Source organism: Ochlerotatus camptorhynchus, unplaced genomic scaffold (assembly GCF_037179485.1).
Source record: "Ochlerotatus camptorhynchus isolate MF236.1 unplaced genomic scaffold, CSIRO-AGI_Acam_v1.1 ptg000139l, whole genome shotgun sequence".
NCBI classification, from domain to species: domain Eukaryota; kingdom Metazoa; phylum Arthropoda; class Insecta; order Diptera; family Culicidae; genus Ochlerotatus; species Ochlerotatus camptorhynchus.
In genome coordinates this window covers 166,775-193,046 of record NW_027040629.1, presented here as the reverse complement: position 1 = coordinate 193,046, position 26,272 = coordinate 166,775, and the positions used below count along the sequence as shown (strand labels likewise).

General features: G+C 40.2%; 3 protein-coding genes across 6 annotated transcripts in view; all 3 read left to right on the top strand.

Moving 5' to 3' along the window:
* LOC135700598 (titin) overlaps nucleotides 1-26,272 on the top strand; it is an 85,724-nt gene that overhangs the window by 7,395 nt on the left and 52,057 nt on the right. For 2 of the 4 annotated variants that reach the window (XM_065221133.1, XM_065221132.1), the window contains exon 1: nucleotides 21,798-21,880. The exons of 1 other annotated variant lie outside the window; for it this stretch is intronic. In XM_065221133.1, coding sequence (XP_065077205.1) covers nucleotides 21,829-21,880 — 52 coding nt within the window. In that variant the 5' untranslated portion in view covers nucleotides 21,798-21,828. Of the gene's footprint in view, nucleotides 1-21,561; nucleotides 21,689-21,797; nucleotides 21,881-26,272 lie in introns of those variants that run through there. One more of the 4 variants, XM_065221134.1, reaches the window with a different exon arrangement.
* LOC135700570 (antigen 5 like allergen Cul n 1-like) lies at nucleotides 5,453-6,900 on the top strand. Its single transcript, XM_065221098.1, has 5 exons — nucleotides 5,453-5,667; nucleotides 5,728-5,877; nucleotides 5,938-6,019; nucleotides 6,285-6,444; nucleotides 6,515-6,900. Exons 1-5 carry the CDS (start codon nucleotides 5,497-5,499, stop codon nucleotides 6,762-6,764), a joined length of 813 nt encoding a protein of 270 aa, XP_065077170.1. The 5' UTR covers nucleotides 5,453-5,496; the 3' UTR covers nucleotides 6,765-6,900.
* Nucleotides 16,732-18,259, top strand: LOC135700569 (antigen 5 like allergen Cul n 1-like). The gene is made up of 5 exons (XM_065221097.1): nucleotides 16,732-16,919; nucleotides 16,980-17,150; nucleotides 17,221-17,302; nucleotides 17,365-17,527; nucleotides 17,653-18,259. The coding sequence occupies exons 1-5, from the start codon at nucleotides 16,761-16,763 to the stop codon at nucleotides 17,870-17,872; spliced, it is 795 nt and encodes a 264-aa protein (XP_065077169.1). The 5' UTR covers nucleotides 16,732-16,760; the 3' UTR covers nucleotides 17,873-18,259.

Here is a 26,272-nt window from a genome sequence, read left to right as displayed (position 1 = left end):
TCGACCAATCAACACGGATTCATTCCCGGCTGTTCGTAGCTAGCTACTAATTTGTTGGATCTAACTACCACCTGTTTTACGGCTATGGAAGAAAAAGCGCAGGTAGACGTAATCTATACGGACCTGAAGGCGGCTTTCGACAAAATCGATCACAAAATGTTACTCAGGAAACTATCACGATTAGGATAGACTGGTGTCATGGTTTTCATCGTATCTGACTGGCAGGGGCTGCATATTAAGCACGGATCTTGTGTTTCATCGCCATTTGGTAGCACGTCTGGCGTCCCACAAGGAAGCAATTTGGGACCGTTACTATTTGTCATATTTTTCAATGACGTTGCATCTTCACTTGGTTATAGATGCAATGATCTAAAGATATATGTGGTTGTACGCTGCATCGAGGATTGTCTTCACCTGCAAATGTTGCTCAACATGGTTGTTCACTGGTGTCGCTTGAAACAACTTGTCATCAGCATCGCAAAATGCCACGTGATGACCTTCCATCATTCCAAAGACCCGATAATTTATGAATACCACATCGATGATACTGTGCTTGATAGGGTGGACCATGTGACCGGTCTTGGTGTTGTGTTGGATTCGAAGCTCTCTGGACTGGCCAGAGCCCGAAAAATACGGAAGACCCGGGAAAATCAGGATCGGAAGAACGAGTAAAAAAACGCGTGCGAATTACTTCACCGATTATTCAATTGATTGTTATCTTCCAATTCAATACCTTTGAAGTTGGTTGTAGGAAAGAAAATACAGTAAATGTAAAGAAAAGAGACAAACTTATCGATCAATAACCGCTACAGGGGATGCTGCAGGGAACAACTGTTCATATCTTAGTTGGAAGGGGAACGTCCAGAGATGTCGCTCGAACATAATCCGCCCACCAAATTCCCTATGGGAATTTCCGATAGAAGTCTTCTTGGAACATACTCATCCTAATCCAATGGTATGGCTCTTATCTTCCTGACATCGCGACGAGTAGTACCAGATTCTGTTCGGACTGATACCACTCTGATTGCTCCATCTGCTCCTGGAAAGGTTTCGATGATTCTACCCGTAAGCCATTGCTTTGGCTTCGAATTGTCGTCCACTAGTAGAACGAAGTCGTCGACCGAAACGTTGTGGGATGACCGTTGCCACTTTGCCATCCGCTGCAGAGATCGCACGTATTCTGTCTGCCATCTAGTGCGAAATTCTTGCGAGAGACGCTGAACGAACTGCCAGCGTGACATCGAGCTAATTTGCCGCTCCAGCGGGAACGGTGGTGAGTGCACGACCGATGAGAAGGTGAGCAGGAGTGAGAGGTTGAGCATCCATAGGGCTATTGGAGATCGGTGTAAGGGGCCTCGAGTCCATGGTGGCAGCAATTTGAGCTATCAGCGTGGACAGTTCTTCGAAGGTAAAGATGTAACTGCTGGTGATCTTCGACAAATGCTGCTTAGCAACCTTGATCGCTGACTCCCATAATCCTCCATGGTGTAAAGACTGGAATGAAATTCCATTCAGATCCCTTGTCGGTTAGAAAGTCGACCACTTAATCGTTGTGTACAGAAAAGTTGAGTTGCGCGTACATTTCTCTGAGGTGCTTAGCTGTTGCTCGGAAGTCCGTTGCATTTTCCGAGAATATTTTCGCTGGCAAACCGTAGCGGCTGGAAAATCGAGTGTATGCCGCTAAGAACGCTGCAGTAGTAAGCTCAGACACAGCTTCCATATGCACAGCCCTTGTTGTAAAGCAAACAAAGAGTGCGATGTACCCCTTGCTTTATTTCGCACCTCTGGTCCTACGTTCAACAATGCTGATTGGACCGGCATAGTCCACGCCAGTAATCGCAAATGGTGGATTCGGTTGAACTCGATCAGATGGCAGCTGACCCATTTGTTGATACGTTGGTACTGGCTTAGCACGTGCACACGTCACACACTGACGATAAGCTTTCCTTGCTGCACTTGCACCACTAATGATCCAAAATCTCCTACGGGATACGGCTAGCAGTGTTTGTGGCCCGCAGTGTTTGTGGCCCGCAGTGGTGATGGACGATGTGGTCATGGTTTAAGAGATAAAATATGAGGATAGAATGGCGAGGTATCAATGTAGCATGTTGAACGTCGTAGCTTCTAGGGCTTCGTTGCTATTAGAAGCCCACTTCCGCAGGTGAAATCCCCCGGCAGAAAAGATGATGGAAAGCTCTTGTCGAAGTTGCTTGGCTTCATCAGCAGAATCAGCACCCGTCAGTACGTCGTCGACGTAAATCCCCTTGATAGCCTTCTCGACTGCATCCGGAAATTGCCCTTGATGGGAGAGCAGAAGCTGCTGTACACATTTTGTCGCTAGATACGATGCGCTTTCGGTACCGTAAGTAACGGTATTTAGGCAGTATTCATGGAACGGCTTGTCCTCTGACCAGCGCCACAAGATTCGAATGCAGTTTCGATCCTCATCGTAGAGAAGCACCATTCTATACATCTGTTTCACATCACCGGCGAGTACAACTGGGGGAAACCGGAATCGCAAAAGGATGTTGACCAGAGAATCCTGTAACACAGGGCCCGCCAAGAGGATGTCGTTGAGGGACTTGCCACTGCTTGTTTTAGCTGAGGCGTCGAAGACCACCCGGCCCTTTGTCGTCGAACTATCCTCCTTTACGACGCAATGGTGTGGAAGGAAAACACAATTCTCCGATACTGGTGTAGTGGCGAGACTCATGTGCCCGAGGTCGATGTACTCTCGCATAAAAGAATGGTACTGTTGTTTCAAATTAAGGGTTCCTTTCCAATTTGCGCTCGAGGTGTAGCAGTCTTTTCTCTGCAATTTCCCTCGATTTGCCGAGAGAAGTAGGGCTGTCTAAGTATGGAAGCCGAACGATGAATTTTCCGGACTATTACGAATCGTGTGCTTCGTGAAATGCTCTTCGCATCGGATCTCTTCATCGTTGAAGTGTGGAGATATATTAGTGTATTCCTCCAGTTCCCAGAACTTGCGGAGCTGATCGGAGAGAGGATCATTGGGAGCCGTCAGTAAGCATGAAGGACAGTTAGTGTGTGGTTTATTGTATCAGTCTTCGTAGCCACCAGAAACCACCCATCCTAATTTAGTATTCTGGAGTACGGGAAGGCAGTCATCCAAACCAAGGTTGATTGTTCCAGGCTCGAGCAGCTGGAAGAAGAGTTTGTTCCCGAGAAGGATGCTGACCTTTCCGGGATGGTGAAATTGGGGATCAGCCAACTGAATCGACCCTGGAATTGGCCAATCCGTGATGTTGATCGGCTTTAACGGGAGCTCAGAAGTAAGTCGCTCAAAAATAATGCATGACACTACATTCCGATAGTCTGAGCAACGTGAAGCGAATGTAACCACTGCTCCTTTATTCGCGTGCCCAGAAGTATTAGCAATTAGCGGATGAATCCTGTTGCTGTGCCAGTTGTTGAATGGCTGCGTCGCCATCTTGTGATGCTGCCTCATGGCGGGTCGAAGAAAAATCGAGCCTTTTTTGGAGCTTCAACAGGGTACCTTTCAGGGTACGAAATTACCCTCGAATTCGGCCTGATGTTTCAGGATTTCATCCATATCGTCATCCTTGCAACTATTTACCATTCGCGTGAACCGAGAGATAAGCCGCCCAAATTTCTTGAATGTTATCCAGCTCGGTTTCGATGTCAACGTCATCGATATCATCCCTCTTCTGAAGCTTCTGGATATTTTGCGATGCTCGGTATAAACGTGCTTTGAGCGATCTCCTCTCGCGTAGTAGCTTGTCCATGGTGGGTAAACTAGACGATGATAAATTTCAGTATCACCCACTTTCACCGGGAATGTTCTTTTCAGAGATGATATTCCAACCTCAATCTGGTACTCACTTTCGCGAATCGAAGGACCAATTTATGGAGTGGCCAGAGCCCGAAAAATACGGAAAACCTGGGAAAATCACGATCGGAAGAACGAGTAAAAAAACGCGTGCAAATTACTTCACCGATTATTCAATTGATTGTTATTCTTCCAATTCAATACCTTTGAAGTTGGTTGTAGAAAAGAGAATACAGTATATGTAAAGAAAAAAGACAAACTTATCGATCAATAACCGCTACAGGGGATGCTGCAGGGGACAACTGTTCACATCTTAGTTGGAAGGGGAACGTCCAGAGATGTCGCTCGAACACTCTTCTTCCATTCCTATTACGCATCGATTATTTCCAAGGCAAACCATCAACTTGGTTTTATCTCCAAAATTACCAAGGACTTCACGGATCTACACTGCCTAAAAACGCTATATAATTCCATCGTGCGACCGATTCTAGAAAAAACTTTACTCGTATGGGCTCCAAACGAGGTTACATGGAACCTAAGAATCGAGCGAGTCCATAAAAGATTCATAAGGCTTACTCTCAGGAATCTACCAAGGCGTGATCCGTCTACCCTTCCAGCGTATCCCGCTAGATGCCGTCTGTTTGGTCTTGAAACGCTTGATCGAAGACGAATATTACAACAAGCTACGTTTGTCGTTAAATTACTCAACGGTGACGTCGATTGCTCCTATCTTCTATAGATTGCTCCTTGACTTCCGTGCTTCAGGTAGAATATTACGTCAGCGGTCCCTGATGCAGCCGGGATTTCAGCTTACTCTGTATGGTTATAACCAGCCTATACTGCCCATAATCGCATATCAGTCCCATATGGATAGGAAATCAAGCAAAGATGGGACTGATATGCGATTATGGGTAGTATATCTGCAATGGTTCGTTTTTTTGCATATGTTGAATCCGCGTTCAATTTTGGTATGTCAACGCATCAATTTGTAAATAGAGTAAGAAGATTGAACATAATTTAGATATTCATTAAGACTGTTTTGTCAGATGATTTACTAAACAATAAATAAATCTGAGCTGCTGATTTGATAACTGTACCTTTTTCTTTAAGTTTCCTCTTCATAATTGCCAGAAGTTTTCAGTAGCTCAAAAACATCCATGACATATTAATTAACTTGTTCAGTTGCTAAAGAATCTTTACTGAAAATTTCAAGTTATTTGGTGTAATGGTTAGCTGTTTAGATTTTTTTTCGGGGAATATCTTTAGTTCTTCTTCTTCTTCTTCTTCTTCTTCTTCTTCTTCTTCTTCTTCTTCTTCTTCTTCTTGACTAGACACTCTAACCAGTACTTATGCCTGCTCTCAACTTTAAACCAGTTCTAAAGTTTTAAATTAGAAGCATGCATAGGGTACCACTATATGCCTTTGTATGTGGTAAGCACAGGTACCGAAAAGACTAGAAAACGTCCATCCTGTAAAGATCCATGGCAGGACAGGCAATCAACCCGCCATCAGTACGATCAGTTTTATGACCGTATCTCATTATGCTTTCGACTTTCTACGTGGCTCAGATGGGCAATCCAAAGAAATAGATTCCCATAATATTGACAGTCAGCGATAGTAACAAATTGCAAAGCTAATAAATGAACTAGATAAAAGAGGGATGCTGTCAGTGAGAAGCTGCAGTAATGTTGAAGAAAATGGCATTTAGACCAACTACTTTTACTTCACACCCAGCAACGCTGGCAATTATTTTCGCGATCATAGTTAACAGTTTGGCGTATAAAACACAGGATTATTGCGCTAAAGGATTATGTTCACGGGACGATAAGAAACACATTGGCTGTAATACCAATAGGGTAAGTGAACTGTCATAAAACATCAGCATGAGATTTATGTTCAGACCTTTAATTTTACAGAAATTCGCAAGTACTTGTGACAAACCTAAGTTGATTCCCATGTCTACGAAAAGGAAAAATCTGCTTCTAATGATACATAATCGACTACGAAACAAAGTTGCAAAAGGCAAGCTGAGTAATTTCAAACCGGCTTCGAACATGTCATTGATGGTACTTTATAAAAATTGGGTATGTTTTGGGTAAAATAGCTTATTCTTTGATGTTCACTAGATCTGGGACGACGAGCTAGCATATTTGGCTGAATTGAACGTCATGCAGTGTGAAATGAAGCATGACGAATGTCGGAGTACAGGTAGGCGAAATGCTCTAATGTTGGCCTATGAATCTAACGACCCAACTAACAATTTTAGCTGCAGATAAGCTTATACAGCCAAAATTTGCCTTATGCAGTTAATTTTTGTTTGTATAAGCTTGTCGGCAGCTAAAATTGTTTGTTGGGGATTGGGGAAATTAATGTATGCGCCCAATATTAGGGACACTTAGGCCGACATTGGGGACATTAACACTGGTTCAGAAACCTTGAAAAACGAAACTATTCAATGCTTTAAATTGTTTAGCAAGATTCAAGTACGCCGGGCAGAATTTGGCCCGCTCCTGGACAAGTGGACCACTGAAGAAGCACAATGAAAACATACGGGTAGGCATCCTTGGGTGGTTTTCAGAACACAAAGATGCATCAATGAAGTTCATACGAAAGTATGGATTTACTAGTAAAACGTAAGTTTACTGGAAGTATTGTAGCAGTGACCTAGAATAAATCAATCCCGGTATTTATTTATATTTGTAGGATTGGACATTTCACAGCTTTGGTTCGAGATGTTTCAAGTCACGTTGGGTGCGCCATGTCAGCTTATAGGAAAACGCGTGTTGTTCGTGGGAAAAGTTACAATGGTAATGAATTCCTTTTGGCTTGTAACTACGCAAACACCAACATCTTGAAGGAACCCATATACATCGAAGGGAAACCGTGCAGTGCTTGTCCCGGTGGGGCACGATGTCACCGTGTTTACACGGCACTTTGCGATCATAGTGATTGAAACGATATAAAATTAAATCAGAATTACAGTGGTGGTGATTTGCCTGATGCGTATTTATCGTTATATTTTACCAATTTTATGACAGTGAAATACAAGCTTGATAAATTGCTTCATGTATTTATTGAATAAAATGAGAAAAAAATTAAACAGGGTTTTTCATAGTCAATGCAGCAATAAATTTAAATTCTTCCCTTCTGTATCACATAATGGAAAAACAGACTCAGGGTCGCTTACGGATGCTGAGTAGTAGAATTCCTCTGGTTTTGTCCAATTGAGGAACACGATGTATCTGTTAGAATATTTTAACATTTTTTTAGTTGTTTCGCTAAAAACACGAATAATGTTTGGTCCCTTCCCTTCATTTCGATACAAGCCTAAGCTCTCGTTTGATGGGTGCAAGGTTGTAAATACTCATTTCATAAAAAAATAATTTTTTTTTAAATTATGAAATAATTAGATGCTATGATTATATTTTGAATTGGTAAGATACAAGAAGAGGTTGCAAAGAATGTATTTGACCTATTAAACCTGTTTATTTCACTTCATGAGAGTCACAATCAGCGATTTTTCACACACTCACTCAGCGATCAGCAAATCGCTGATTGTGACTCATAGAAAGCAAAATTTACAGGTTTTATGTTTCAAACGCATACTTTGTAACCTCTTCTAGTAAGTTACAAGTAACACATGTCATCATACCATCTTTTGGTTTCATTATTCTGAAAAACATTAATTTAGCAGAAATGAGTATTTGCAACCTTGGGTGGGTGTTTTAACAATACTGATTTTTTTACGTAGGACTACGTCTGTGATGTTTATATGGGGATACACTTTTTGAAAACCAAAAATGGAACATGTAACGAAATTATGAAAGATTGTGAACGTTAGTAACTTTCACAATCTTTCAATAATATTATCACCAATCGATCAGAAATATTTCTATGCAATGCTTCTGATTGTTGATTTTAAGCAAGAAACTATTGAACAAGTAGTAAATATCAAGCATTGTTCAAAAGCGTTGAAATAACTAACAAATCGACAAATTACGTACATGCATATGCTGCTTCCCCAACACAGTCATCAGAGAATTGTTTCTAGACGAAGCGTGTCGATGTAGCATTGCTGCTTCCCCAACACTGTCGTCAGAGAGTCGTTAGTAGACGAAACAAGTCGAAGTGGCATTCACCTACGATCTTCGAACGTGTGCGAATAGGGAGGATGCAAAAGCGTAATATTTTACACACTCATCGCCATATTCAGAACCACACGCCCCCAACGACAACACAAAATGCTTTCCAGAGTTGTAATCTTGAAACCAAACTTGGAAGCAGGGGTGCATATGATTTTGATCGATTCTCTTAATCGACTTTCTGTTTCGTTAATAACTCGACGGCAAACACATTCATTGATACGTTTGCTGTTCTGGATGATAGAAGAACATAGCAGGAATAATGTGGAATATGTTAGTGAAGCCATGGTCATCAAAAGAGGAAAACGATGAAGAAAATTGACTTTCACTCCTCTGAAAACTAGCATCGCACCGCTTATGTTTCTTGAGTTACACTTGCTGGTTGCAATTCTGATGTTTGACATTTTCGAAGGACCACCAAAAAACATGAAATTACAATATTTTCTAGGGATGCCTAAAAGTTCAACTATTCGATTAACGATTAATCGCAACGATTTTCAAGCTATTCGATTAAAAAATTATCGAATTTTCAATTATTCGAGCGCGTAACCGACAGACAGTTTGATTGCTCGGACCCAAACGGACGTTATTTACACAGATCCTACAGCAGCGTTCGATAAGCTGAACCATGAAATTGCGATCGCTAAGCTTGATAGGCTAGGGATCGGTGTAAATCTTTTGAGATGGTTTCGTTCATACCTTTCGGAGAGAAAACTGACAGTAACTTTGGGTACTTGTCGCTCAGCAAGCTTCTGCGCAAAGTCCGGTATACCTCAGGGTAGCCATCTGGGACCATTGGTATTTCTCCTTTACTTCGACGACGTTCACCATGTTTTCACAGGGCCACGATTATCGTTTGCTGACGATCTGAAAGTTTTTCTGCGCATTCGCTCACTCGCCGACTGCCGTTCTCTCCAACATCAGATTGACATTTTTGCTGACTGGTGTAGTCTAAACCGATTGGTGTTCAACCCAACTAAGTGTACAATCATTACTTTCTCACACAACAAACAACCGATTATTTTCGACTACAAACTACTAGGCACGACTATCGAACGGGTGCATTGCGTGAAAGACTTAGGCGTTTTTCGTCAACATGTATGTCGTCAACAAAGCGTCCAGAACTCTTGGCTTTGTCTTCAAGATTACTAAGAACTTCACAGACTTTACCGGTTGTAAAGTTCTGCCTGATGGTTTGTTGCAACAGGGTGAATCAGCTTCATTGAAGACCTTTAGAAGACAAAACGACCAGATCTGTAATCACGTGACAAGGGATTGGCAAATCCACGAACCCTCGTCCAGTCAACAAATCCTTTGATTCCCTTAGGCTGCCCCCACGTATATAATATGATATTTTAAAATATATGATTCACAGTAATGTTTCACCACATGCTCAAAAATGTGCAGACAATCCATTTGGCGTTCAATGATAATTTCAAAGACACAAAAATGGGATGCGTGGAGAAAACTCCATTAAGAATTTGTCAAATTTAAGAGAATCATGTAAATTTAGTATAAATAGATAAAATCAGATACGATCTCACCAAGTTAGTTCAAATGAATCCACAGGAAGCATCCGTGCTATTTTTGCATTTTAGTTCCAATCAAAGACGGTTCGCTTCATGGTGATCAACATAAACTAGTCCCGTCCTATGTAGAACCAGTTTGAAGTGTCCAAATGTAGTGATCCTCCAGCTTGGGATAAAAAATAATCGACTGTAGCCGATGGCTGGATCCAAGTGAAGGTAGCCAAGTATCAGGTCCAGTAACTTGCAATTTCTTGACACGAATACGACGAACAATGGAATATCTTGTTTCCTCTTCGTTTTCGAAACCGTATGTCAGCGGCAATCACAGTCAGTACAGCAGCATGACGTACAGCCAGTATCCTTTGGGGATGGGATGCAGTTCTCGCAGGGCTTCTTCTGCATAGATTGTTTTATTCCTTTTGAAACGGATAATCGCGTTCTTGGCCACCGCCAAAAATGTTAATCGGATTAATAACCAAATAGACATAAACAAGAGAAAAAAAACGAAGGTCAAGTTCGTTCACACGCGCAGCCTACTCTGACTTCACAGACATTTACTGCTTGAAATCGCTCTTTTCCTCTCTCGTACAATCTACGTTGGAATACTGCTCTGCAGTCTGGACTTCGTCTTGCAAGCTACGAGAATCGCTGCCAATTGATCAATGTCGAGCCATTACGTATCCGAAGAAATGTTTTCAGAGCCTTAACCGTCGCCGATACTCTGCAAGGAAGAATCGACTGCAAAGCAATTCTGCAACAAGTGAACATTAATGTTCAACCTCGATCACTACGCAACAGTCTTATGCTAAGACTTCCACTTCTTCGAACTAATTATAGCTTAGGGAGCGCTATTTACGGCTTGCAGCGAGTGTTCAACCGAGTAGCGTCGATGTTCGATTTCCACTTGACACGGAATATGCTTCGCCGAAGATACTCTGACCGAAGGCGCTTGACGCCCAACAGCTAAGTGAGCGGCGCGCTTCGACCGTCATCAAATGAGAATTTAACATAAACGCGACAATACTAACTTATAGAGAAGAACCACGACGTGAAAGAGGATCATAAATTCGCCGAAAAAAGTGTTGAGTGTCTTTCTGCTAAAGGCTAAGACTTACCAACTTGTTGAGAGAAGGAGTTAAACGAGAAAAACTTAAAATGGGAGGAGCTTTAACTTAACTGATTTTCTGCGGCCTACCAACCTGTCGCAGACGCCAGTTTAACCCCTGGTGATCAGCAGACAGGCCGAGACTCTTGCGAGTGCCTAATCATTGAACCAAAGAATATGGGATTGTCCGGTCCAATTTGCTGATCCAGCTGCCTACACGTCATCATCATCTTCCAAAGGCTTTAAGTTTGTACTACCATCGGCTTTTATCAGGGCCATCAAAGTTTTCCAAAAGAGTTAAATTTCTGAACATGTCCCAACTAAAATTCATATCAAAAGGTGCTTTTCAGAGCAATCATAGTCATACTAAAGAGTATAAACGGAGAGAACACTGCTCAAATTCCTATTTCTACACAGAACAAAAGCTCCTGCTGCAGTTAACAAATAACATTTATTACCTCAAAGGGCTGCCCCTTGTAGGGTTTTAAAAATTAATTTCCTTCATAGACACCGTGAGGGAGACTAAAAGAAGTGCCTTATTTTACACTAATTTACACAACTCATCTCATTTATATGCGACTGCCGGAGGTCGACAACCTTAAAATGCATTGAGAAGGATGAAATCTAATGAAACCAAGTTGAAATGTTCCCACGCTGTGCAGATCAAGGAGCGATATTGCTGAGCAGCTTGAAGTAAACGGAACTACTCAGCCGTGTTTTCGATGGACGAATAATAAGTCTAGAACTTAGAAGAAGTTGAAGGTTTTCACCATCACCATCGATCTAGCCGATACGCAGACCATATCGAACTTTCGTACCGAGTCGAGTTTGAACCTTCTCAGCCAGACCTTCCAACTGGAGAAAGCCGTCAAGCATTTCGACTTCCTCAAGTCGAGCTTCCGTGCATGTATCTGCATGGTACTGCGATCTTCGGAAGAACAGCAATTTGTTAAAGCTGTTGAAGAACGTTAATGTAAATAACAACACGCAGAATGGAATGCCTGGACATGAAAATGGCATGGGTTCTATAAGACCCATTCAAAAAGTAGGATTGAAGGGCATACATGTGAAAACATTGAAAATACATACCACCGACAAACCGACATGAAACTTAAACTTAACTCTTGATCGAGAATCCATAACGACCGATTCAAATGTGCAGCGATCCCATCTGTAAAAACCATAGAAATGTTTAATCTAGATAAAAATAATTTGTCCGAAATAGATTAGACACGAACTCATACATTTTGTACGCGTGTTCGTGGCTAGGAAAAATATTTTCCGCGAACACGGCGGCAGATGCCAGTTTTGTCCTTTGATCAGAAATTTCTTTGTAATCTATATGATCATTCGTGTCGGTTTGTCGGTGTACATACTCCAATTGCTACTAGATTGCAGAAAGTTCTTTCAAAAGATCATTCAAATGGCCTAGAAACTCTTAAAAAAGAGGATTGCACGTTTACTGGATCAGTGGAGGAAACGTTAGAGATAATGATGAAAACACACTTTCCATGTTCAACTTCTAACATCAATAAAGACCAGAATATATATGCAGCAAAAACTGTCTCTATCAGGAAACTATGAACGAGTCGACTGGATCAGATGCTCCAAATCTGGCCAACATATTTTTTACAGAGAAACGAGTTGAATGGGCGATTGATTCTTTTGAACCTTTCAAATAAACAGTTAGGGACGGAATTTCTCCAGTACTACTCCAGAAAGGGAAAGATACATTGACACCTGTTCTTACAGACATGTTTAGAGCAAGCTTAACATTAAGCTATATTCCAATAGCCTAGCGTCAAGTTAAGGTTATATTGATTCAAAAGGCTAGTAAAAAGGATAAAACGTCTCCTAAATCCTTCAGGCCGATTAGTCTATCTTCCATTATGCTGAAGATAATGGAGAAAATAGTAGATGAGTATATGTATGCATGAGTATGCATGTCAAACTGGTAAATCAACAGTAACAGCTACGCTGGTTAAAAAACTAGAAAAATCTTTTGAATCAAAAGATTGATATTGAAGGAGCATTCGATAATGCATCTTATCAGTTAATGAAAAACGCTATGATGAAACATGTGTTCGATAAAAGCATAGTTAATTGGATTAACGAAATGCTTAGCAAAAGAGAAATCTCAGCAAACCTTGGAAGCTCATCCATAACAGTGAGAGCCAGTGATGCAAAATATCATGACTCTCACGTGACACTCGTCTACGCATCAACCGACTATCGCTGACAGAACGTTTTGTCACGCAGTGAGAGGTAGAGCCATAGCAAACAACAATCACCAGTAATGGTCGCCGCTCACAAGCGAAACGTTACACTCGCTGCTGATGATGAAAAGCACAACGAAAGCAGTACGATCAGGAGAAAAAGCGAAACGACAGAAGATAATTAAAACAATGCCTACGCATTCCAAGTTCGTCTCGACAGGCACGACTGTGTGAGTTACAAACAAAGCAGGCAACATTAAACGGAAGCTGTTGAGCTCACTCACCAACACACTCACATTAGCAAGCAAAGCAGCAACTGCTTCAAAATGAGCACAGATGAGTGTCGTGATTGTCGGGAATGACCAGATCAGTGATGGATCACAATCGAACACGACATTCACCAGCTGCTTTTTACTTCTTTCGTCAGCTTGATGGTCATGGAGAGAGCTTCGACGAGTACATCGATAGGAATATACAAAGTGTTACTACCATCAGCTGTTTGGCGATCGTGATTGTGATAGGTCGCAACTCTGGTGAGAGCTGTAAAAGGGTGTCCTCAAGGAGGTATTCTTTCACCTTTACTGTGGTTTTTAATAGTTGACCTTTTCAAAAACTTAAAGCGCAGGGCTTCGAGATTATTGGCTTCGCAGATGATATAGTCATATTAGCGCCTGGAAAAAATGACTAAAGACTGGAACACGCAAAAATTGGTCGACAAAAAATCGTTTCATTCAGTCAAAATTCATACCACTAAAATCATCTTCTCTTGGTAGTTCAATTCATATATTTAAAGGAAAAATGTTCGTTTATTCTTTTGGTTTACCAAATCCGAGCTGCCGTGCCTTCCGCTTAACCCCTTCCATTAAATTTTGCACATTGGTCTCATAGACATAATTCACCGTCGAACGCCAGTTAGATTTAAACTGCTGCTCGTTTTCCATGGATTTATTAGTTTTTTTGAGATTCCGTTTGACCAAGGCTCAATACCGTTCGATAGGGCGGAGTTCTGGGCTGTTAGGAGGGTTGTGGTTTGTGGGTACTACAACCACGTTGTTCGCATCGTACCACTCGATTGCCTTTTTTTCCCATAGTGACAGCTCTCCAAGTCTGGCCAGAACAGCACAGGTCTATTATGTTGCTTTAGGAATGGTAGCAGCCACTTTTCCAGGCAATCCTGGACGTAGATCTTTTGATTGATGGTTCCCGTAGTAATGAAAATGCCGCTTTTTAGACCACACGTGCATATGGCCTGCCAGACGAGATATTTTTTTCGGGAACTTCGATAGTTTAATGGTTTTGAAAATTTCAGCCACCTTCCTTTTTCCTGATGCGGTATAAAACTCCTGTCCCGGAAGCTGCTTGAAATCCGCCTTCACAGAAGTTTCGTCGTCCATGACGACACAGTCGAACTTTGTGAGCAGTTTCGTATACAGCTTTCGGAACCGCTGCTTTGTCGACGTGTTTTGTTTGTAATCTCGGTTCGCCAACTACACCTGCTTAAACGTTGTCAACCCGGCTCGTTTCTTGGCCCGCTACACAGTAGTATGGGAGACATTGAGCTTGCCAGCGACGTCCCGGATGGAGAGGTTAGGATTCCGCTTATATTTCAACGCCACCTTCTTCGTCGTCGCTGCCACGTCCGGATTACGATTGCCACCGCTTCCAGGCTTCCTCGCGGTCGACAAACGCTCCCCGAACACTTTTAAAACGTTTGTCACGGTTGATTTGGCCACATCCAGCAATTTTGCCAACGTTGGATCCTCTTGCTGCCCGAGCAAAATTTTGACACGCTGCTCCTCTTGCTTGGACGTCAATTTGAAAACTGGAGAGCAAACGGTGAAAACTCATCATAGCAACCATTGTATATACACTCAACTTCCAATTGCAGCATTTCAGGTTTTTTATGGATTTTTAACAGAAATACACCAATTTGAAGATGACCAATTTTTACGCGTTCCAGATTTTGTCATTTCAAGTAGAATGCAAATTGCTTTAAATTGTGTTGCATCCTGGTGCACTAGCGAAGGATTGAATATTAATCCATCTAAAACAACTGTTGTACCATTCACACGAAGAAAAAAAATGTCATTAAATAATATTAAACTGAAAGGAATAATTTTAGAACTTTCAAACACAGTCAAGTATCTGGGAGTTACTCTTGACAGCAAACTAAATTGGAATTCGCATCTAGAGTAAGTCATCAGTAAAGCAACAAATGCTCTTTGGATAAGTAAAAACAAAAACTTTGGTAGGAAATGGGGACTAAAACCTAAAATGATCCACTGGATTTATTTGACGATTGTAAGACCCAGAATAACCTATGCATCATTGGTTTGGTGGCCTAAAACTAATGAAAGAAGCTGGGGAGGCCGCAAAGACTAGTCACTCTCTCAATAACTATTGCAATGAGCAGCACACCCAGTATGGTACTAGATGCTCTACTTTATCTGCTTCCGTTGCATCAATTTATTCAATTAGAAGCCGAAAGGAGTGCATTAAGGATCCGACGGTCACAGCACTTCCTTGAAGGTGATCTTAGAGGACATATGAGCATCCTAAAAATGTTCAATATTGATTCTCTTGTGATACAAAATGAAGATTGGATGAAGAAAAAATGTCACTTCGATCGTCTTTACAATGTAGCAGATGCGGTTCGCGATTTGTGGGACAATGGGGGACTAAACATTCGTCCAGGAGCAGGGGTAACAGGTCCAGGAATAAATATCTCAATATCTATTCTATGGGCTACTGGCCTACCGTGTTCCAAGCAGAAGTCCAAGCAATTCTTTAATGTTCTAAAATTCGCTTGCGTAGAAATTATAGACATTCAAATATCTGCATTATGTCTGATAGCCAAGCAGCACTAAATGCCTTGAAATCAGCAAAATGTAATTCTAAACTTGTATGGGAATGTGCAATGTAACTCCAAAAATTAGCCTACCAAAACCAAGTGAACCTATTTTGGGTTCCTGGTCAGTGCGGAATTCTAGGGAATGAGAAAGCCGACACACTAGCTAAGCTTGGATCATCCCAACAATTTATAGGACCAGAACCATTCTGTGGAGTTTCTGCTTGCTCTCTTAGAATGGAGTTCAAGAAATGGGAAAACAAATTTGGAACAACACTCTCATTGCTAGGCAGTCGAAACGGTTTATTAATCCGAGCATTTCAATGACTAGCAAAATTCTTGAACTATCAAAGAAAGATATGTATGTACACTGGCACACTGGTTTAATAACAGGACAGTGTCCATGTAAATATCACTTGAAGCTAATAAGAAAACTTCAAGAGGACATGTGTCAATTATGTGGCATAGAAAAAGAAGACTCTGTACACCAGCTATGCTCTTGTACAGCAATCTTCAATGAGAGGCGTATTTTTCTGAATAAGGGACTGACAGAACCCTTTGAAAATTTGAAATTCAGTTCCCAGCCAAGTAGTGCAATTCATTCCAAATGTAATACCTGGCTGGGAAAATGCTTTCGATCAGTCTATGTCGGTCGCTTCATAAAATGGTGATACGACATGCTGATAAAGCAATATTAAAACGGGGAATATATGACAATAGATCTAAGTACTGGTCGCAGTGATCAAAATACCCAACACGGAAAAAATAAGGTCATGATACAACCAAAATTGTTATTTAGGAGTGTCTTAGGGACTTTGTATGGGAAATATCCTAGTTTTGAAAAAGATAAGTACTCAGTTTAAAGAAGATTGAAATGTTTTTATCACAGGCATTATAAAATATATGACAGAATAATTCCTCACAAATCAAAGCTCTACGGTTTGCGACAATATTGTACGTATATAAACACAGATGCTTCGATCTATTTGCTTTCAATACACGAGCTAGTTTTCTGTTTGTACATCATCAGTATAAAAGACTTTCCTGACAATCGTTATTGATTAGTTATTCACACGTTAATTGATCAATAATATCACCGCATCGTAGTCATGGGAAGTTTACCTAATCGGAGCGGTTATGCACTATTTGCAGTAATTATCGTATTGCTGTTCGGGTTCAGTTTCGGAAAAAGCAAAGACTATTGCAGTAGTACATACAAAAGCTTATGCAAACACAAGGGCGATCATGTTGGATGCCGCCCAAAAGATGTGAGTTTGATTTTGCACATTTCTTCGGCACTCACTTAATCGAAGATTTGGCTTTGCTAGTTTTCAGATTACGCTTCGTGTAGTGGTAAGCACCCTAAAATAATCAAGATGACTTCCAAGTACAAAAAACAAATCATGAAACTTCACAACCAACTGAGGGATAAGCTGGCAAGTGGAAAAATGTCCTCAACTTATGGAACTTTTCCGAGCGCCATGAATATGTCAGAGTTGGTAAGCACTACGTTTGCTCCGTGGTCAATTGATAGTTTTATTGAATGAAAATATTTGCTCTTTGTTGAAGAAATGGGACAGCGAATCAGCTAAACTTGCTGAGTACAATGTCAAGCAGTGTACTATGGAGCATGATCGCTGCAGGAGTACATGTAATACAAGCTTGTTGGTTTATGGACATCAGGACAATTATTTCAATACTTCCTAATTGTAGCCAAATTCAAGGATGCTGGTCAGAATATTTACTATTCATCATGGTCTGAAAAAAGGTCAAAGGACAAAACAAAACTTATTGGAGAGGCAATTCAGGCTTGGTGGGATGAACACAAGGATTTCTACATCAACGAGGTGGAAAAATTCGAGGGTCAAAGCAGAGGGTAAGATATCACTGTGCCGCAAGCATTTTTTTTCAAGCCCTTCAATTAGCAGAATGAAATTAGCATTTAGGATCATTTTTGCCACTTGATAGTGATTTATTTTAATGGTGCTCGTTGTGTTCTAGTGTACTGCATTTCACCGCGATGGCTGTAGATTACCAAACTCACGTCGGTTGCGCCATCTCGGAGTACGATTATGCCGGAACGGGAGATACTTTCCTAATGACCTGTAACTATTCGTCGTGGACATGGCTAAGCCAGCCAATTTATCAAAAAGGACGCCCCTGCTCCAGTTGTTCCAAGAAAAAATGCAGCAAGACCTATAAATCTCTGTGCAGCGCTTAGTGAAATGGCGTAATATTGGACTGCTTTCCTTTATTCAGGAGATTTTAAAGCGTAGGCTGGTTCATCTTCGAAGGCTTGATAAAGATAAATAAATATAAACATAGAAATAACAAAGTTGATGAAGAACTAACACGCCTTTATATAATTTGCTTGCCCTACATTGGATGGTCTAAAACGTCCACAATGTCAAATGGGGGGATATTTTACGCGATTGTAAAATTCAGAATTTATTTTTGGGTAGCATTAACCAGTTCATGTACAACCATACCATAGCAAAACGGTATAGTGGTTCTCAGAATTTCGTAACAATTGGCAGTTTTGTTTCTTATCGAATTTTTTTAACCAAAATGATTTTTTGTTTAAATCATAATTTTTGAACCACAGGGCCAATTTGAATGGTCAACATAACAAATAAAAGGATATTAAAAATAATTTTCAGAAAAAAATATGAGAAGTTTTAAAAATTGGAGTTTTGTATAGAAGAACTTTGATTGTATTTGTTTTTCATGGTTTTGATGGTTTATAGACAATACACGTAACACGTTTTTATATTTTTCTATGAAAATTTATGCTTTTCTTCACAACATATAAAAAAAATCAGCGATGTGTTTTTCTTCGTTTTTGAGTTACGATTACAAATTCGACAGTGGATTAACACATATCGGTGCGTTTACTGTTGCCTTTGATAGCCAATACAACCTGTTATAGGTTACAGCACTACATTTAACAATTTTCAGATAATATTCAAGTTGAACATTGCATTAGGTCCTAAGTTAATTGGTCAAAAAAATTCTACGTAATTCATGAATGGTGCCTTATTTTTCTTCCAAGGCTGTGACCCAATTGGCGAGCTAAATTTAACTCGATTGCTTTTTCGAAGGGACGTATCAGCTTTTGTGAACGCATTTGATCGTCTATTTGGCTACATACTTAGAAATAATTACTTTTACACGAGACGTAATCCATATTGAACGTAAATCATGGAACGTAAACAAACATTTCATGTAAAATTAAGTGTTCTCAAACCAAAGCATAAGCAACTCGACGAAGAGAACGTTTGATTGAATTGATTTTCTCGTTTCTTTCAACTGATTCTTATGACAAAAGGGCCACTTACATGTGTCGGTCTCAGGGAACCGAAATTTACACGACTTTTTCATAGTGTGTAGCTTACCCACCCATGCTAACACTACCTCCAAGTGTGGAAGTTTTCCCCTACCTGGTATAGTGGTGTTAGTATGCGTGGGCGAGCTATCAGTTACGCCAAACCGACGATTGAATGCGTTGTTTAAAAGCTGATATGTCCTTTCGAAAAAGTAATCGAGATTTGTGGAACGCGGGATCGTTATCACTCAGACAAGGAGGTTGATTCACTTCGGAGCGCTTGCGCTATCAAGGCAACGGCGCTGCTTGCAGCCGAGATCTCGACGGGAACGATGCGCAAGGTTCGAGGTGGAAAACTACCTGCTCACCCGCCGTCCGAAGCGAAAATGAGTTCAAGCACAAAAGCAGCGCTGTTTTATAACTTTTCAGATTCAAGCAGCACGATGTGCAACCAAATGGTACTCGATTATGACGAATGGGTTTGGAGAGAACGTTTATTTCATGAAAACAGTGATAAAATTATTACTTTTTATTTGTACATTTTTCAACAGTTTTCTATGGAAAATTGAAAAAAAGCGTTTATTGTAGCATATTATGAGAGTTATTTCCAATCGATTGGTGTATTTGGATTTTAATTTCATCAATAAATGACAAAGTTATAAGCGTTCAAAACCTTACACCATTTCGTGACGGTGGCAATTTTAGATTTTCGATTTACCCCTGTACCTTCCCGTAAAACGTAGTCTACGTCAATAAAAAAAATCTTGAAATAAGGAAAAAATGAGTTAGTTAGTCTTCTTCTATGTGATTCCTAATCTTCTATTCGTTGTTCCCTAGTTTGAAGTGGTTAAGACTAGGGTTCTGATGCATGGTCATTATCGGTGTCATTCCTTAATTTTGCTGCTAAGGAATTCAATTTGAACTGACAAAGGGGCGCGCCTTTGGAGGGTGTTTCAACACTACGAAGGGACCTTTCAATTAGATTCGGATCCTTGCGATAAATGCGAGAATTTCTGAGAACCACTATATCGTTTTGCTATGGAATGGCTGAATATCCTCGTGAATATCTATATTTGTTTAGATAATTATTATATAAATACTTAATTACAATTGGTTGAAAGTCAAAAGGGTGAATGAGTAATAAAGTGAACTTAGAACGTAGGATTGCGTGTTTAAAAAAAATTCTCATGTCTTTAAAACATGATCATTTTCTTAATCACTGGTCATAGTTTGCAATGTTTCTAATTTAGTCACATTATGCTTAAATTTCCGGGAATATTTTGATTATTGAGTAAATAACGCACATTATTGCATCCGGTAGTGAGGCATTCCGGCTAAATTATAGCTAAATCTATTGTGGAACTGTCAACGTTTCACCAACTGATGCGTGTTCCTTTGTCTCGCTAAATCCTCGCATCGGCAATGGTGACACGTAATTGTATCAAATTTACAAAATTTTAAAAAGTGTGTCAAAATCAGTGAAGCAGCTAGAAATTAAGAAATCGGTAGGAATGTTTCAATATTTTCGATAGACTGATTTGATTTTCGATATCTGGCAGTAGCGAATCAACGCTCCCATATAAGAAACAATAGCTGAATTACGACAAGAAACCGTTCCTGGCAAAACAACATCAGCAATTTATTGCCCGTTAGACAACAAAATAAATCCAGGAAGCAATTGCTTGCTTCCCAGTTGAGAACGTTGCGCAGATTGTTTTGACAGAATAATGAATGTCACAGTTCGTTGCAGACGAAAAATATAATGCTTCAATAGACACAGACAGTTTTCATTAAATATGGAAACGGAAATATTCAGTTTACCTTCCGTAACGAACAATTCTACAGTGCAGCATTTGTTCGAAATGTCAAAGAAAGTGTACATCACTGTCATTACCATAGTCTACAAGGTGCAAATCATTACTAGTTTGTAGGTGATAAGTCGTATTGATTAGTACATCACGCGTCGTATTCCGAGGCTTTCATTGCGACAGAAAAGCCAATAAGCACGTTCTCACCGTCTTGGCTACTCAATCATGTTTGTCATCAACTTTCGTCAGTCAGTAAGTATCAATACTTTCACGCTGTGGCCAGACATAGGCCGCGGACAGTTCCTAAATGATCTAATAATACACCGAATATTGCATAATGGCAGACATCGAAAAATAGACGAGACACAAGTTCAAATAATCACACTCGAAGGAGGCAAAAATTTATTTCGAAAAAGATTGCTTGCTTTACTCATTCAGAAGTTTATGCTTGGCTTGGTTCGATTCTATACACCTAGGATAGTCGACGAAACACGTTTGTGTGTTTTCAAGTTCAACCGAATCCGGCGCGGCCACTCGCGTCATAGTATGTAATTAGCGTTTGGGCTGAAATGGCGCGTTTGTAGATTCACGAGCATTGCTCTAGGCCCACCCGCTTGAATTTTATCATCATGTAAACAGAGCAGAAGCTATCGCACCGTTGCAGAGTATTATCCAAAAATTGTATTACGATAACTGATGTGATAACAGTATAAAATAGTTTGTGCCGGATTGTTTGAAAATAATACTAACATTAGTGTAACGCATCTACATATTGTGCAACTGTGCTGTGCTGCGAGCAGTAAAACCGAACAGCTGAACGCTGGAGAGCAGTTTCCCTGGAGATATTACAGTTCGCGAGAGCATGAGATGATCGTTGTATTTTTTAGTGTGATGGCAAACTACGGTAATTTGGAATCATGCGCATATTGCATTCGATTAGGAGATGGGCAAATGCAGTGTAGTTGATGGTGAAAATTGTCAAACTTTTGTTGTCTGGCAGTCCTCTGGTGCAAAAGGTGTAAAACTCAGAGACTTTTAAAAATAATGGCTCCAAACATCCGCCATCGAGTGTTCCGTCTGTTTAGAAAACGTAATGGTAAAGGAAGGAAATTGGTGCAAAAATAAACTTGATAATATCACGCAGATCAACATTGAAAACATCCGGCAGCGCCAATTTTAGCCGGTCATGGAGAATGCGGGCGATTGGAATAGTGGATAATAAAATATTCCAAAATATGTGGTGGTTTACATTTGTTGGTGAACAAATCTTTTGATTATAGTGGCTTCCGACTTGCGGATGAAATGAAATCATCTGCCACTGTGGTGATATGACCTAAATATCGTGTATGCGCACGGAATTTTCTGGGTCATAGATTAATTTGTGATTATTATATATTCCAGATTCTGGGCAAACGGTTTCTTGATTTGATGATGGGAAAAATTAACTGTTAACTGTGGACATACATTAAAAGTTATCTCGGTTCAATTTCGATACTTTCCTACATCATAATAAGTACAGGGTGATTCGGAGAAACCGTCACTTAAAAAAATACTATACGATTTAACGCTTGCGTGGATTTTTGATATCAGTATATTTCAAATATGCTATATATATAATTACAACTCGGCATACTTCAATCCAAATCTCTCTCCCTTTACCTTAATTACCAACCACATTTGTCACGAAAATGAATCACAGCAGAGTCCTGGCGTTGCGTTTAAGTCCTGATATATAACAGATTTTCCAAGCATGGTTTCTTTGTACCTCCATAATTTTGTGAACAATAAATGTTTCATTCGTTCGAAGAGATTTTATGTTCTAGAAGACAACACACGAATTTATACATATTTATAACATCTTCCATTTTCACATCCATGGTTGCTTGAAATCGAAGACGAATTAAATTTCTAATCCTACTAATATACTCTAATATAAACTGACATTTGAACACACTTTAAAACAAAAGTACTTGAAAATATATCCATTTTACCCATTGATATTTGTAAAATATGCAATCGGTGAACTCATCTTTATTGGAACATTTTATGAAAATGAACAAGAAAAGCGATAAAAAAGTAAAGAAAATCTAAAAATTTATGTCACTAAAACTTGCCGGCAAAATGTTAGCAATAATGTACATATTTTCATTCAACCGAACTATCTCTGCTACCCAGGCATACCAAAAGTACTGCCTCATGACAGTATTCCAACGGCTGTCGCTTTCTTTTCCCTACGACAGCCTTGAGATTGAGCTATAAGCGACAGCCCACAGTGAGGCTGTTATACGACATGCAACGTTGCCGTCTTGTGCAGTACACGACAGCTCGTTCTTAGTCATGTATTTTGTTCGTTCGGCTATGACAGCCTCGGATGGTCATTCGTAACGTTCCTCGTACATACAACAAGCAGTCCGTCGAACTGCCGATTCGTTGCTGCTGTCTTTGAAATTTTGTTTGTATGTCGTAAGGCTGCTACTACACTACCAGTGTGGCGCCGGAGCTCGATCGGTTGCTATCACGTTCGTGCTGCCCATTGCAAAATTTTAATCCGATATTTTTTTAAAAACACGCGGTCTCCGGCGAAAAATATAAGCCTACCCGACACCAACCTGACTTCTACCAAACCCCAACCCGATGTTGACCCGACATTGACCCGACATAAACACAAAATTGACCCGACATCGACCCGACATTTGGCCGACGTCGACCATAAATTGACCTTACATTGATCCGACATCGGGCCGACATATCTGTTCGGGATCATTCTTCTGGGTTTCTTCCATACTCCACTGCCGTATATCAATTGTATATAATGTCTCGTGACAGCCTTTTCGTGACAGCCACTTGGGTAAGCTGAGGGATGTCGTCGGTTTGTGAAGGCTGTTATGACGACAGAAACATTGAGAACCTGGTCATAAAGAAATGTATAAATACAGCCCATTCGGTTCACTACGTTCCAAGCACGATGATTTTAGCAAAGCGGGTATAGATGCGACTTTTCTAATACAGCTTTCATTCGTTCGTGCGTGCGCTGTTGCCAATACACTTCGAATTCAGATCTGAACGTACGGTAACAAGCGGCAGTAAAGCACACAAAGCAACAGTCAATTCAGGTATAAACCAACTGTCGCGAGAAGGCTGTACTATTTGGAAGCCTGCTGCTACCAATATTATCAACAAAACCTGGATCAATGTACCTTTGATAAGAACTGACCATTCTTACAGTTTCCTTTTATCTTGTTTTTGAGGCTCATATATCGTTTTCTAGCATGGATTCACTTGCTGATTCTAAATCAATCCCTTTCGGATTTTAAGCCTTCAACCAGGAGGCTGACAAAGCCTTCAACCAGGAGGCTGACAACCCCATATCAATCATATACTTTTGACAGTAGGCAACATCACGGGCCTTATTTAAATCAAGGGGGGGAGGTGGCTGTCAAATACGAACAATCGTCGCCTACCTCGCATGCCTCGCATAACTGGTTCCAAACATAAACAAGCCATAAGAAACCTACAGCGATTGTTTACGTTTGGAGCCAGTTTCATACAAGAATGATCAGTAGGCTGATTTGACAGCACGTTCCCCCACCCCCCCCCCCCCAGATTTAAATACGGCCCTCCTGACGTATACATGGTGGAAAAGGACGGAAAATCCTGTTATAAGCACAAAGACAAGAGAAGATGATAACATCAAAAACATGGCCGCCAGTCAGGCCCCTGCTTTCAACCGATAGAAGAAATTCTTAGACGCGGCTTACATATATCAGGCTAGCTACTCCACTCCTGTTATATTTTGTGACGTCATCAGAATAGGTGAATTAAACAAACAAGTTTTCACTGTCAATATACATCAATTATCAAAATTTTCGAACGAATATTATACATCTGTGGTCTAAAAATCAGATAAAATTAATGATAACCTCATTAAATGCAACAACAATAAAATCACCTATTTATAAGCTAACAGATTGTTGCCTCTTCCCCACGAATGTGGCATCCGTGGTGATGAAGGTCGAACCGAAAAACTTCGATATTTCGGCGAATACCAAATGATAGAAGAATCATTCCTCTACCTGACTGTGTCAGCCTGAGCTTTTATTTGCGAACAAATTGGCGATTGATGTGTTTGTTTACAAAAGCAATTACACCCCAATATCAAATCACTCTAGAGTTTTCACGATACTCTACAACATCAAATGCAATTTCTTAGAGCTGCTTGAGTTCCGGGATTGCCATTACGTGCCAAAACTCGGATGAATTCAAATCCCGTCTGGCACGTCGAAAACCCGAGAGCTGCGAACAAAATGTTCCCTTCTGCACTATTTACTTTAACGGTACTGATGAAGTCACTTCTACCTGCTTCGGATGATGTTTACTCTCTAATGAGCTAGCCTGGTATATGTAAGCCGTGTTACGAGAATTCTTTCAGCATCTCGTCTATGTTGCTGTTATCCGTTTCGAGTCTTTGTACAGAGTCACTTACTTGGATGCATGTACACTAGGGTGTTTCATTTTGAAAAAAGTGATGAATTTTTGATAGGCCACCCTCCAGTTCGATTCATAGCCCCAAAATATGAACCTGTGCAAAAAATGGTAAAGATTGATGAAGGTTTAGAGGTCGCGCCAATGATTTGGATTTTGTATGGAGATTTTGGTGAATTAGTATGGGAAATTATTGATTTTCGTTTACATTGCTCTAACTTTGGTTGTAGTTGTCCAAACGTTGAAAAAAAAAAATATGTGGTTGTCATGACAATGATCAACAAGCCTGTTGTTGTTGCGATGAAATTGGCGTTGTTGCCTTGTACATATTCATCTGTCAATTTACCCTATTTTGCCATTTTTTCACATTTTTATAATTCTTGATACGCTGCAAAACTGAGCGTAGCAACTGTAGGCTTTTTGTTTATTGCCATAGCAATAACATACTAAATTTTTTCGACATTTGGACAAGTAGAAGCAAAGTTATAGCGATATAAGCGATTTTTTAAATTCTTCCATAGTAATTCCCATACAAATTTCAAATCATTGGCGCGACCTCTAAACCTTCATCAATCTTTACCAATTTTTGCACAGGTTCATATTTTGGGGCTATGAATCGAACTGGAGGGTGGCCCATCAGAAATTCATCACTTTTTTCAGAATGAAGCACCCTAATGTACACTAGAGTGGTGCAAAAAATTAAAAGTTCTAATTTTCCACGGGCCAACCACTAGATTTGTTATTTTAGGTAATTAACTCATTCTCTGAAAGTTTCAGTTAATTTGGTAGTAAGATAAGCTGGTGCTTTTAGTATGGGGATTTTGGCTTGAAAAATCGATCATTATTTTTTTTTTTTTTCCTAAAACTTGATTTGAGTAAGATTTTCAAAACTTGGAACTACAATAAGTAACAACTTTGCTGAAGACTGCATCATGAATCAAATTAGTTTTATTGAAATATTCGCTCCGAATATATATGAGCATTTTGTGTATGAAAAATTTCAACC